Here is a 13,094-nt window from a genome sequence, read left to right as displayed (position 1 = left end):
GATCTCAATAAACAAACACCCCGGATCTAATCTCCGTATCTTTCATCATGGGCAAGGTATGAAGATCGCCGTATCTCCCACGAGAGACCTGCTGATGCTAATCGGAATTGCAGATCACAGAAATCTTCTTTGATTGCGACAACACTCTGGTCCTCTCAGAGGAGCTGGCCTTTGAGGCTTGCGCCGACCTGGCCAATGAGATTTTGGAGGAGAACAACATCCCCGACCGTTATACCGGCGACCAGCTCATCAAGGACTTTGTCGGTCAGAACTTCCGCGGCATGATGGTCTCCCTGCAGAACAAGTACAACTTCGAGATCGAGCCGGAGAAGCTGGAAGGATACGTCACGAAGGAAGAGGACAAGGTCATTGCCAAGTTGGAGGCCAAGGCTAGACCCTGCGTCGGTGCCAGTGAGGAGGTAGAGAAGCTTTATGCCTCGAAGCAATATGGACTTGCTGTCGTCTCCTCTTCCGCTTTGCGCCGAGTCCTAGCCTCCATCAGAAAGGTTGGCCAGGATAAGTACTTTGACGAGGACAAAGTCTTCAGCGCTGCTACCTCTCTGCCGAAGCCGACCTCCAAGCCTGATCCTGCTATCTACCTGTATGCCCTTGAGCAGGTTGGCAAGACTGCTGGCGAGACTGTTGCCATCGAGGACAGCAAGTCTGGCGCTCTTTCTGCGGTCCGTGCTGGTATCCCCGTTATCGCTTATGTTGGTAGCTACAACGGCGAAGAGACACAGAAGGAGATGGCTAAAACCCTCACTGACCTTGGCGCAAAGACCGTCATGTATCATTGGTCTGAGTTTGAGGATCGTATGAAGGATATCGAGAATAGTCTCGCCAGCGATGTTCAGTCGAGCCTTTGAACTTTCGGTGGTGATGCTTATACGCCCATGATGTTATGATAGCGAGCGTATGGTCGTTAGGGAGCTCTTTTTATTCTTTCTTCATTTCTTCTGACACTTTCTGTCATCAAAAGGTGCTTCCATTGCTTTTGACAGAAGAGTGGTCTCGTCGGACTGTGTCCGATTATACTTTCTTTGCCTGGTGCATTCTCCTTCAGTATCTTCCGTCTCCATATAGACAGGTTTTGATGCGCAATAAGATACCATTTAGCATAAGCTATCTCAGCAGTTCACTGTACATTCTGTAGGCCATTTTATTCTCACCTTTCTCACCTTAACGACACAGCGAAGACCAACATAGTCGATAAGATAAGGGCTGACCCCGCTAATTCAAGCTAGGTACCCCTCCGACCTCGGCCATTTGCCCGTCGGGATTGGTTGAACATCACTCTACTCCATTGGGAGATCTTATTTGAATCTCAGCCGCTTGTTCCCATCCACTCTATATCACCCATCACAATGTCATCTCGCACGCAGGCGAAGTCCAAACTCATCTCACGGGGACCATTGGTACGTGACTGTATCCTCTCTGAGGGTCTTTCAGCGATAAACTCCCAGTTTCCAATGTATAAAATAGACTCAAGATGGGGCCGTCGATAGTTTGCCAGAAATTTGGCTGACATGCTTCTAAACAGAGCCCCAATGAAGCCCGCTGGGCTCGAATGGTCAAGACAACATACACTGACCCGCTGGGTGTGGAGCGAACATGGGAATCAGCTGAGCGCACGGTAAGATCCATCACGCCTTGTTTCTGTGCCTATCTATGTTATGTGCGCTGTTGGTCGATGGCCGGGGTATGAGCACCGCACCTGGTGCAGGCATTCAAGTGACACAACCTGGGAAATGCCACGAGAACCAACTACATAAAAAAAAACTAAAATCCAGCCTCACTTGAATCATGACCTGGCGGTTCGCATTGACAGGGCTCCCCCGTTCCGGGAGCCTCTGATTCAGGTGCATAAACCCGGGTGTTGCCCTACGCCGTATCTGCAACCACATGATTATTGGTTGCCTTACATTATCCATTGGTTGCATTGTCTATTGGATGCATTGGTCAATCCCAATCACCATTCAGTTCAAACAGCTTCTCGCGGCCTTCTTTTAGTATCTATATTGTGATTTTGATGCTGACCGCGTTTTCCCAGACTCGTCCTGCCGGTATCGACCTTGATGGCGTTGGGATCGTCGCTATTCTGAACAAGGACACTGGCTCGGAGCTACTTCTGCAAAAGCAATACCGGCCTCCTATTGATGCAGTTGTCATTGAGGTCCCCGCAGGACTGATTGATGCGGGTGAGACGCCTGAGCAGTGTGCTGTTCGTGAACTCAAGGAGGAAACTGGTTATGTTGGTGTAGCGGAACAGACTAGCCCATTGATGTTTAACGGTACGTGAGCGGTGACTGACAGCTTTGTTTTTGTTTCATGGCGTTGTTCAACTTTTTTGAGGCATTGAAGGCTGACAAGCGTTTCGACTTGGTCAGACCCAGGACTTTGCAATACCAACCTGCATATGGTCCACGTTCAGGTCGATATGTCTCTTCCCGAGAACAAGAACCCAAAGCCTGAGCTTGAGGATAACGAGTTCATTGAATGCTTTACTGTCCCTTTGAGCTCGTTGTTCGACGAGATTAAGAAGCTCGAAAAAGAGGGTTATGCTATTGATGCCAGGGTTGGAACATTGGCTGAGGGGATTGAACTAGCGAAGAAATGGAAATTGTGAGCTAGTAGTGCAGAACTTCACTAGCTTGTGGTACAACCATACATTGATGCAAAAAAATAAAATCATTTGCATACAAGCAAACAAGTCTACACACCTCGCCATATCCCTTTCCCGTGCCCCACATGCATATGCTTTTCCCACTCAAAGCAATCCATCCTGCTTCAAGCCCTGATACAAAGCCCAAGCAGCCAATGTCTTCCCGTCCCTAAGCCCCTCCTTCCATAAGTCCGCCAAAGGCACAATCTTGAGCGTGATTTTCTCCCCATGCTCCCGTAACCCCGTCAACTTCCCCTGTAGCTCCTCAATCTCCTTCTTAGGCATAGACTTTTGACACAAAAACAGTGGAATGAACTCATCACTCCCTCCAGGAGACGGGTAAACGGCTTGCTGCAGACGCTCACCGCCACCAGGCTCTTGCGCAGCCTGCAGCGCCAGTGAAGTCATATCAATCAAATCGCTCTGCTCAACCTGCAATCCCGTCTCCTCCTGGATCTCCTTGGCCGCACCCCCAGCAAACGTCCCGCTGTCATCAAGCATCCCAGCCGGAATCTCCGGAAACGCCAGTGAGCCCGCTGGAATACGGGGCTGGATGGTCATAATAGCCCGCTTGTCATTTTCAGTCGGGGAGGCTATATCATCCGGTTGGAGGATAAGCTATTCATATAATTAGAAAAGAACACAACACATACATCACTTTGCGTGGTGGGGCTGCGGCGCAGTATGTAGGTCTATACCTGTAGATACTAGAGCCCAATGAGGGGAAAAAAATTCCCATCGAGTAAAATGCTTTGGGGGGAGTACTTACGAGCATGGCAACACTGCCACCCCGCAGGAATACGCTGCCGGGTAAAGTCTCGCCCTGGCCATTTGAGACGTCCGCTTTCAATTTAACGAAGCCTAATCTCCCGCCACCGAAGCGGTCGACCGATTGAATATCAATTTTGCGCAAGATATACGGGTCACTGTGGAACTCGTGCGAGGGGTGTTCTTGTCGCGCGAGGGATTGCTGGAGGGTTGCTATCCAGACTTTGAAGGCTGGGAATGAAAGTAAATCATCTTGGCTTAGATCTGGGATGCTATTCACATTGAGGTTTGAGCCGGGGATTGTAAATGTCGACATTTTGATTGTTTTGACTTTGGGGATGCTGATGGTCGGTCTGCGTGTGGGGACGGGCTGTGTTGGCCTCAAGTGTCGCGCGGCAAGGCGGATGGAGTTCATTTATCTGAGTCTGGTCAGACTTCAGCCTTCAATTGGAGATTTTTACGGCAACTTTGTTGGTGGTTAGTACACAACGCGCAGATGTGGAGGTTTATTGTTTTGTTTCTATGACGTCGTTGAGTCTTGATCTTAGCCATCCCTTTCCATACTGGGTATACACCAAATATCTACATTTCGATATTCATAGCCAAAGCATTTCTTTTGGTTAATCAATTCTTCTTTTGGATCATTCCTACTTCAAATGTGCCATAAATTCACCATAGTGTCTCATCATACTCCGTAGGTTTGGAGGGTAGCCCCGAATCCTAAGTCTCATCTTTGATTAGAAACAACCATCACATATATTCATCTACAGGGCTCAACAAGCAGGATTCAGGGGGTCAACTCTATCAGGATGACCCCAAATCTGCTATGTATCAGCTGTGTCTCATCTTCCATATTGTATATTCGTCTGTCCCTCTATCCCAAGGCATGTAGAGAAACGATTTCGTCACAAAAGATATAGCGCACCTGTTTGAATGCCATTAAACCTATAGATTGAGTACCTCTCAGTACCTTTGTTGTCCCTGCTCCCGACTGTACTTGAAGTGGACAACACATTCCTGCCAATATACGTAATCTCAGTCTTCTCACCCTACAATCAGTAACCCCCCCAACTATATCATTGGTCAATAGACTATTTTGGTCAAGATAAAGTTTTACAGGGGAAGTTGCAGCTGCATCTCGATGTTGAGCCTGACAGCCTCGTATTGTTGTAGAAGACTACAGACGCACCCAAAAAGTCTCATGGTTTTATCTCTATGGCAAATCCAGTCATTGCTATATAGCTGGGTGACAGCGCGTACACTGTGCCGATCTTTCTTTTCTGTGGATTAATATGTTGTTTGGCTGGGCACGGACATCTCGGGGGTCCTACGAGGGTGCCGATATGCATGTCACACGAGCCCCGTTGGGTTCTCCTAAAGAGGAAAGCAGAAACAAGCTGCAAGAGATATCTTGGCCAATAGAGCGGGAGATATATATATATATATGAATTGCAGTCAACAGCTTCCACAACAGTGTCGCTGCCTAAAGTGAATCTGCTGATAGAGTCATAGAAAGCATCCATGTCATGTCTCAATATGGCATCTGGCCTACTCGTGTTTGAGGAAAGCACGGTGAGCCAGACATGGGAGTGTACGAATTAGAGGGAGCCTAGTTTCAATGAAACCTATCCTACGGAGTATAGTTTGCCCCATGGTCTAAAGGTCACATCCAAGCAACCAGGATCATCCGAAGGCAAACAAGAGCTTGAGCTGAGATCATCTAATTATTGCGCAAAATGGGAAACTTAAGAATCAGATGCACGCCGAAGACCAGTCGCATGATAATCTTTAACCGAGGACCCCATGCAGTGTAAGATGTTCGAGAAGATCCGTAAGTGCGTAGATCCCTGGGCTCTAGAAGTCGCGTCGAATTAATTTCACCCGGGTGAAATTTGGTGAAAATCTGTGAAATTCTGCACCTTCTTTTCCCCGCCCTGGTAGCGCTCTCGCATGGTCCATGCAAGTTTATTGCAAGCCAAGTCGATGCATCTTTCCCGATTCTGAATCTGGGGGCAATTTTCCACCCGGGTGGCAGCGCCTTTTTTTTCAGTTATTATCCCTCCTTGCATTAATTTAAGTTACCCGCGAAGGAAGGTGATTGAGATTTAAAACGGGTCCCTTTGCGCCGGCCAAGTGGTCTGTACATTTCTAAAGTTGCCTTGCGACCCAGATGGATACATAATTAGGTGGCACAGCTTAGGTTGCTTTGTTATATTGGATTATACGTCTCTTATTGGACATCCAATAGAGTTGAAACTGACTACACCCTTAGATTGGGTTTAGACGAAGTACTAGACCCCTTAAAACCCGAAATATTACGGGCGCCCACTGTCCATGATAGGCTTAGACCTGAGATTTCTGTCATTGACAGGCAGAAAATGAGTAGCGCGTGCCAAGCCATATTTGTTTTTGTTTCTAATTTTGTTTCTAAGGACAGGGGGATATTGTTTACGATATAGAGGAACATTTCAATTGGAGCCCTATATCCTGGCATCTGTGCTAGTCCTCGTTGGATAGTGATAAAGCGGTTCCTAAGTTGAGAACTATGTATTACGGTATCTTCGCTCAGGTACTCCGTATAAATGGGGAATGTTGGGGAGCAGTACTCCGTGTGATCCCTGACCATATGTATATCATCGAAATGTCGGGTCATCACCTGTGCCGTTTGGCAATCCAAGACCATGTGGTCGAACAGTCGTTGATATCACGCTGGCAACTGTACATCGGCCCATTTGCAAGTATCGTTGCATGATTGCATGTCACCGGACATAGGAACCCTGTTCACTGGCGGTTCAATACCAAGGCGGCGACTTCTGGGTGAGCGCAATAGTTTCCCCCTGAACGCCAATCAAACCCTAGACGAATTCAAAATTACCTCATTCTGGGTGAACCGAGTGATATGCACTTCGGAGCCCATGCTCAAAAGAAACTGCTCTAGTCCGGGTCAAATTGGTACCCATGTGAACCAAGATCAACACACAGGCTCTTTACAATATACTCAAAAATGCCATGGTCCTTACGAGTTGGTCAAAAACAACCGGTGTGCTTGAATTCGGTACTGGTATCGAAAGAGCGGTGACCAAACAAACAATGGCCCAAGGACTGCAAAGATAGGCGAGGCCTTGGTGCGAAGAATTTTTCTTACCATAAGAAGCGCATGGTAGATCTGGTGTTGGGAGACAATAAGGAGAGGGTTGGGCAACGGGATAAACTTGAACTGCACCGGTCAGGCTGTCAAATGGTTGACGCTTGAAGTAAGCGCTATTTCATGTTTTTTTTTTTGTAGATCCAGATGATATGAAGTGCATAGAAAAAGTGAGGCAGGAAGATATAGATCGGATGCTCAGGGCCATTCAACAGGCGCCGTTGAGAAAAAATGACTTGGCAGAGGTTCGAACGTTCCACACATGAAAATCGGAGAAAAAGGGTATCAAAAGTAATTGAAGGCAACCATCAAACCTTGAAAAGAACCCAGGCAGAATGATAGGCTGTGAGTGGTCGGTGTATGATTCAACACTAGTCCATCCCCCAGGCTGCCTTGCAGGCGACCTTCGGGGAACCTAAGCTCCTATCCACATTGCATGAAAAAAAATGCTATATAATAAACCGTTTCCTCTCCCTGAAATCTGCACCCTTCTTTATCGCGGGTACGTAAGGCACCCTAAATCAAGTCATAAACTAATTCTCTCATAGTTGAAATGGGCGACAAGCTGTGTCAGGAGGTAAGGCCACGGCGTTTCTACAGCCTGTTGGATGCCAAGACTCGACTCTCAGACATAGTCCATAGCAACGTGTCACCTAGGCAAGTGAGCTCCTTTGATTATTGAAACCCCCTTTTAACTGTTTATACAGGTCTATCAAAAGATCATTGCCAGAAGAACCCTCTGAATCGATGGGTACCGGCGGCTGCTGCTCGGCCACGTCACCAATATTCGGTGCTCGACCGAATTCTACCGGCGTCCCAGGAGATGATTGCACTACGGGAACGCTCAGTAGCCATGGTGTGCGAGCTCTCAGAAGTCCAGCTCGCAACAGTGTAGGGCATGTTGGCAAATCTCGTCGCCGAAATAGCTTCCGGGTCTCCAGAGAGCCCCGGCGATCGACGGCCTCGGCTTCTCAGCAACTAAATCCTGGCATGCCCCAAGTTGTAAATGAACGCTTCAGGGATCCAAAGACTGAGATCAGTGCACTCAGACAGGGAGAGGAATTGTTTTTAGCTCAAGATTTCGCGACACGTCCCGAATTACAAAGATCACATTCAACGCCCATTGCTGCGCACAGTCGAAATGCTGCTGTAATTCACAAAATTCCTCATACCGTGCAAGCCCAAGCACAGGAAACATGGCACACAAAGATTGATCAACTACTAAAGCAAAATGTCGGAATAATGGATCCAGTGACAGTTGCTCAGGAAGAAAAGCCTCATGAGATGTTTAGGCAACCGAATACCCACGCCATCACCAAAGAGCAGCTGGTCAACGAAGTGCGGGGAATATATACCGGTCTTGTCATGGTGGAAAAGAGGTGCATCAAGATCGACAGGGAACAGATGCAATCAAAGGACGAATTGTCACAGCCTAAGTGGCAAACCCTTGTCTCACTACACCGAACCCTACTCTACGAACACCACGACTTTTTCTCGCCTCCCAGCACCCGTCAGCTGATCTTGTTCTCAAAGAGCTAGCCGAAAAGTACGCAATGCCAGCGCGCATGTGGCGCTATGGAGTGCATTCATTCCTAGAGCTCTTGCGTTATAAACTCCCCGGCTCGATGGAGTACATGCTTGATTTCATCTACCTCTCGTACTCGATGATCACATTGCTGCTAGAAAGCGTGCCAAAATTCCAAGAGACCTGGATCGAGTGCCTAGGGGACTTGGCGCGGTATCGCATGGCCGTAGAAGAACTTGATAAGAAGGATCGCGAAGTCTGGGCAGGGGTATCGAGGTATTGGTATAATCAAGATGCAGAAAAAAGCCCGGAGAATGGCCGCATCCAGCATCATCTTGCTGTGTTAGCACGCCCGGATATCCTTCAGCAGCTTTTTCACTACACGAAAGCATTGATCAGTGTGCGCGCATTCCCAAATGCCCTCGAGAGCATGACACAGCTAGTCACTCCTCTTATGAAGGTCCCGATCGAGAAGCAAAACTTGATCGCTTCGTTCGTGACCACGCACGGTGCGCTGTTTATGCAAGCTCCGGTTGAGGAGTTTGTTTCTCGGGCGAATGTGTTTCTTGCTACTCTACGTAAGGAGATTAGCCGGGTAAGCCGAGATGGGCAGCAAGGTGCCCAAATGACTTCTTGCAATATCGCTGCGATATTTCAATACGGAAGGGAAGATGGAGTGATAGAAGCAGACTGCACAGTGAAGTTGCGCAATCCTACAGCAGACGATCGCCTAGCGGCGATGAAATGGGCATCTCAGACGACAGATACAACGCCTATATATCCAACATACAGTGATCTCTCATCCCAGCTTGCATTCCAGGCGAGCTCTCTCGCCTTCCACACATTAATTGTCATGCTCCGTGAGGTTGGCGACCCGAATATATATCCGGGTGTGCACATCTCCATGGCATTTGTATGGTACCTCACGCTCAATCCAGCGGCTATAAAACGACTAGAGCCGTTGATTCCGTGGTCGTTACTTGCAAGTTATCTCAACACCCTGTTCCGTCCCGACACGATCATTTCGAAGATCGAAGACGAATCATTCCCACTTCTTGACGACTCTGCTACACAACAGCTACCGGAGGACTTTTTGATCAGAGGACAGGCATGGAGCCGGCTTTATTACCCAGAAAGATTCTTTGAGGGGGCTCCTACAGAAGACGAAAGACCATCAACAGAAGAACATTCGACAGTGATACCCAGAAGACATCGATGTCTGTGGCTTGGAGTACGCATCGCAACTGTCTGTATCCCCTTCTGTTATGTTCCTAAGAGCGCATTTCAAACTGACCATACATCTCTTACCAGTACACCCGCTGGATAACCTACGACCAGACACGGCGTTTCACGCCCACTAGATTAGCAGAAGAATTTGCGCCGATAGCTGAATCCCCCGTGTATCTCCATGGTAATCCTCATCTGGTAGGGACTGGGACATTATCATTCGACGAGGAGATGCAGGAAGCTTGAAAACATGGTTGGGTGACTGCTGGCTCTGTTGGTGGCTTCGTTGCGGCGAAGGCTGTGCGTCTTGACGGTGATCACTTACGAGCTGGTAAAATCCTGGGGATTTCTCTTTTGTTTCTTGTTCGAATCGGTGCGCTAGCCTTGTTGAGCGCGATTTATTCCTTTGGACCCTTTCCGTACACGAAGCCAGAGAGTGGATCTTTTTCTTTCGTTATTACCAGACAGGAAATTCATGAGTCGCCACGACTACACGACAGATATCAGCTACCAGATGCTCCTTTTGGACCCATCCTGGAAGGCCTGCCCCGGCCTGGACCTTTTTCCAAGGACTGGACTGTTTGGGATCTCCAAGGAACATCGCATCGGTTGCCATGGATCTATGGGAACTTAGCCTGTCCCGGAAATGCTCTCGATTCTATCCATATGGTTCCATAATGATTTGGAACTTTCGCAAGCCTATTCCATAATGAGTTGGTCTGTCTTTTTGGAACCCGAGAATCCTGATTCAGTCGTGCTTTGGGCCCGAGCCATTGCATACCATACTTCTTCTATGCCAGAAGGGCACAATTGAGGCTATCAGAAATAAGTCATCCTTGACTTATCGATGGGCTGTTTTAAAATTGCTAGTTGGACGAAAGGTTGTTGCGAGAATAACAAAGGACAGAAAATTAGTGAAGCAAAGTACTAGGATGAAGGACAAACGAAATGACGAGAGGAAAGCATCTAAACAAACCGGATGTGGAAGCTTTCAGTGTCAGTCACTTCCTATTTGGAAAGTGCTCGCGGATAGTATATGGATATATACATACATACTACCCCTTGTTCTTCGTCATTAACTTCCAAGGCTCTCTGCTTCTCCATAACCCTTTGTCCATTACTTACAAAGTTGTCTATCTTCGATTTTATAGACTGTGGATGATAGGCTGGCCAGCAAAGCATTTTTGGGCCAGTCCCATTCTCTTTGAGCCGATTTCCTTTGCTGTCTTTTGCTAGAGACAGTAATACAGCTTTTTCCGTCGATGACGATTTTGAAAGCGCATGTCTCTTGTATGAGACAATGTCTAAGGGGCTGATCTATGGGATTCAAGGTAGACGTGGACATGGGAAGGTAAATGGTTTAATATAGGAATAACATAGATTATAATATAAATCAGACTAATCATGCTATAATAACATATAGTGAAGTATAGTAAAATATAGTACAATATAGTGTCTACGAACCGTGGCTCCCGGATGTGGATTGGATCCATTATCGGCTTGCGCGTTGCCGATAAAAGGCCAAGCTGGCGATTATCAACTTACATTCCTCCCCCTCTCGGCCTCTCCCTCTTCAAATGGCGAAGATCACTTTGCCGTACCTCTATGAGTAAAAAATCTCTCTCTTGGACTTAGTGCTTGCCTTCTCCCTTCGGGCATCACTCACGTCTTCCCCCCATTCCGCATCTCCGTCTCCGCGTCTGACGTCCAGCTCGTCACTTTCCACAATGGCGGCAGCTTGGGCCCAGGTCTGTCGCCAATGCGTCAATACTGCGGTGGAAATCCCAGTCCAGATCTTACTCATTGCTGCCCTAGCCAGTTTACTGGGCCTATTTGTTCTAGTGAGTCCACGTTTCCCCCACTCCGCTTGTACCAGCCAGATCGCGCGGTTGGCACTCCGGACACGTGTGGGCCCAATTGCAATTTATTGACTTGTCAATTCTTTTTGCAATGATATAGTTTTCATTATTCATATTTTTCGTTGCGCCAGTCCCACGAGAATCCCTACCAGAAGAAAAGAAGTATAGAACACTCGCCAAAGATGGATCCGTAACAGATCCCGAATCCTTACCCTGCTGGCTTGAAAGCCTAGACACCAAAAAGACCACCTCCAAAAACACCACAACCCACACGATAGCACCCGCCGAGCTATTCATGTCCGTCGTGGTACCAGCCTACAACGAGGAAGACCGGTTGACTGGCATGCTGGAAGAAGCCGTCAACTACCTAGAGCACATGTACGGGGATACGGCTAGTGCTATCGCCCGAGCCAGCAGCCCAGGCGCAATGGAGACGCGCTCAATGCGCAAACGCAAGCCGAACGGGGATACCACCAGTGACCCCGCGGGCTCGGCCTCGGATCGCGGCTGGGAGATCATCCTCGTTTCGGACGGGTCGACAGACCGCACGGAGGAAGTGGCTTTTAGGTTTGCGCGCGACCACCAGCTTTCTCTGCATCCCAAGGGACACGCGGGTCCGTGGACACCGCAGGCTGCTGAGGGCGTCCATATCCCGCCTGGCACGATCCGCGTGGTGAATTTGACACATAACCGCGGCAAGGGCGGTGCGGTCACGCACGGGATGCGCCATGTCCGCGGGCAGTATGTTGTCTTTGCAGATGCGGACGGGGCGAGCAAGTTCGACGATCTGGGTAAGCTCGTTGGGGCTTGTCGGGATGTAGAAGATGCAAACGGGCGGGCAGTTGCTGTTGGGTCACGGGCGCATATGGTTGGGAGCGAGGCTGTTGTGAAGGTATGATATCTGCTTTATGGACGATGAGATGCTTGCGAGGTCGATTACTGATTGCTCGATAGCGTTCTAAACTTCGAAATTTCTTGATGCACTCGTTCCATTTGATTCTATGGCTCATGACACCCCCTAAAACAGCTACTGTCAAGGATACGCAGTGTGGGTTTAAGCTGTTCTCCCGCAGTGCGCTGCCTTATATTGTGCCGTACATGCATTCCGAAGGCTGGATCTTCGATGTTGAAATGCTCATGCTGGCTGAGTTCGCTCGGATCCCTGTTGCCGAAGTGCCGGTGGGATGGAGAGAGGTCAAGGGTAGCAAACTGAATGTCTTACGAGATAGTATCGGCATGGCTTGGGGTCTGGCTGTTCTCCGAGCAGCTTGGTCGTTGGGTGTTTATAGACAGCGATGATTAGGTGCAGGTCTTGGTTGCTCCCACTATTTTCGGACAGTTTTCCGTGGGAATATATTGCATCTTGCATTTTTGAAGACTTGACCTTTTTTTCCCTTGAATCGGATCATGCAATCAGCTCCAGTATATGGAGTAGTCCTTGGGCTGATGAACCGGGCACTCTCTCCTGCCCAGAAAAGCTTGTCAGGGGCTCATACGTTTCATTTACCAGTAGATTCTCCCTACTCTATTCCTTTTCTCGTTAGCAAATGCCTGTGATGGAACAGGGAAAGAAGGAAAGCCTGGATAAGCTTGTCTAGATACATGACGTCTCCGTGTTGGAATTGAATAGCTTCCATCCTACAGATCCACTAATACGTGGGTCACTCAGAAGGGTAGTATACAATTTATAGATTGTCGAATCAGATCACTTTAACTCTAATTATCCATGAAATGATCCAGGAACGGGTAATTAGGGGAGTTTTGGTGTGATATGACTTCATGACAGTGAAGAATTGCCGATCTTTAGTAACATGCGGTGAAGTATATGCGCCGTGATATAAGGAGTCGCGATTAGCAGATACTCCTTCATATCGAGTGGGTCGACATCGTGTGATGCTTTGCATTTAT

General features: G+C 48.2%; 5 protein-coding genes across 5 annotated transcripts; 4 read left to right on the top strand and 1 right to left on the bottom strand.

Moving 5' to 3' along the window:
- Positions 1 to 47: 47 nt before the first annotated feature.
- N7500_006980 (HAD family hydrolase) lies at positions 48 to 866 on the top strand (the record flags this gene model as incomplete). Its single annotated transcript, XM_056678124.1, has 2 exons — positions 48 to 56; positions 114 to 866. 2 exons carry the CDS (start codon positions 48 to 50, stop codon positions 864 to 866), a joined length of 762 nt encoding a protein of 253 aa, XP_056533124.1.
- Positions 867 to 1,364: 498 nt separating this feature from the next.
- On the top strand, positions 1,365 to 2,626 carry N7500_006979 (MutT/nudix family protein; the record flags this gene model as incomplete). The annotated part of the gene is made up of 4 exons (XM_056678123.1): positions 1,365 to 1,415; positions 1,541 to 1,633; positions 2,051 to 2,291; positions 2,388 to 2,626. The coding sequence occupies 4 exons, from the start codon at positions 1,365 to 1,367 to the stop codon at positions 2,624 to 2,626; spliced, it is 624 nt and encodes a 207-aa protein (XP_056533123.1).
- A 141-nt stretch (positions 2,627 to 2,767) lies between these two features.
- On the bottom strand, positions 2,768 to 3,845 carry N7500_006978 (putative NUDIX family hydrolase; the record flags this gene model as incomplete). Its single annotated transcript, XM_056678122.1, has 2 exons — positions 2,768 to 3,280; positions 3,432 to 3,845. The coding sequence occupies 2 exons, from the start codon at positions 3,843 to 3,845 to the stop codon at positions 2,768 to 2,770; spliced, it is 927 nt and encodes a 308-aa protein (XP_056533122.1).
- A 3,477-nt stretch (positions 3,846 to 7,322) lies between these two features.
- Positions 7,323 to 9,573, top strand: N7500_006977 (uncharacterized protein; the record flags this gene model as incomplete). Its single annotated transcript, XM_056678121.1, has 3 exons — positions 7,323 to 8,085; positions 8,136 to 9,346; positions 9,412 to 9,573. The coding sequence occupies 3 exons, from the start codon at positions 7,323 to 7,325 to the stop codon at positions 9,571 to 9,573; spliced, it is 2,136 nt and encodes a 711-aa protein (XP_056533121.1).
- A 1,481-nt stretch (positions 9,574 to 11,054) lies between these two features.
- On the top strand, positions 11,055 to 12,485 carry N7500_006976 (dolichyl-phosphate beta-glucosyltransferase; the record flags this gene model as incomplete). Its single annotated transcript, XM_056678120.1, has 3 exons — positions 11,055 to 11,168; positions 11,287 to 12,078; positions 12,141 to 12,485. 3 exons carry the CDS (start codon positions 11,055 to 11,057, stop codon positions 12,483 to 12,485), a joined length of 1,251 nt encoding a protein of 416 aa, XP_056533120.1.
- Positions 12,486 to 13,094: the final 609 nt, after the last annotated feature.

The sequence above is a fragment of the Penicillium coprophilum genome (assembly GCF_028826855.1).
Source record: "Penicillium coprophilum strain IBT 35676 chromosome Unknown utg000004l_segment0_segment0, whole genome shotgun sequence".
Lineage (NCBI taxonomy): Eukaryota > Fungi > Ascomycota > Eurotiomycetes > Eurotiales > Aspergillaceae > Penicillium > Penicillium coprophilum.
This window is presented reverse-complemented; position numbering and strand designations above follow the sequence as displayed.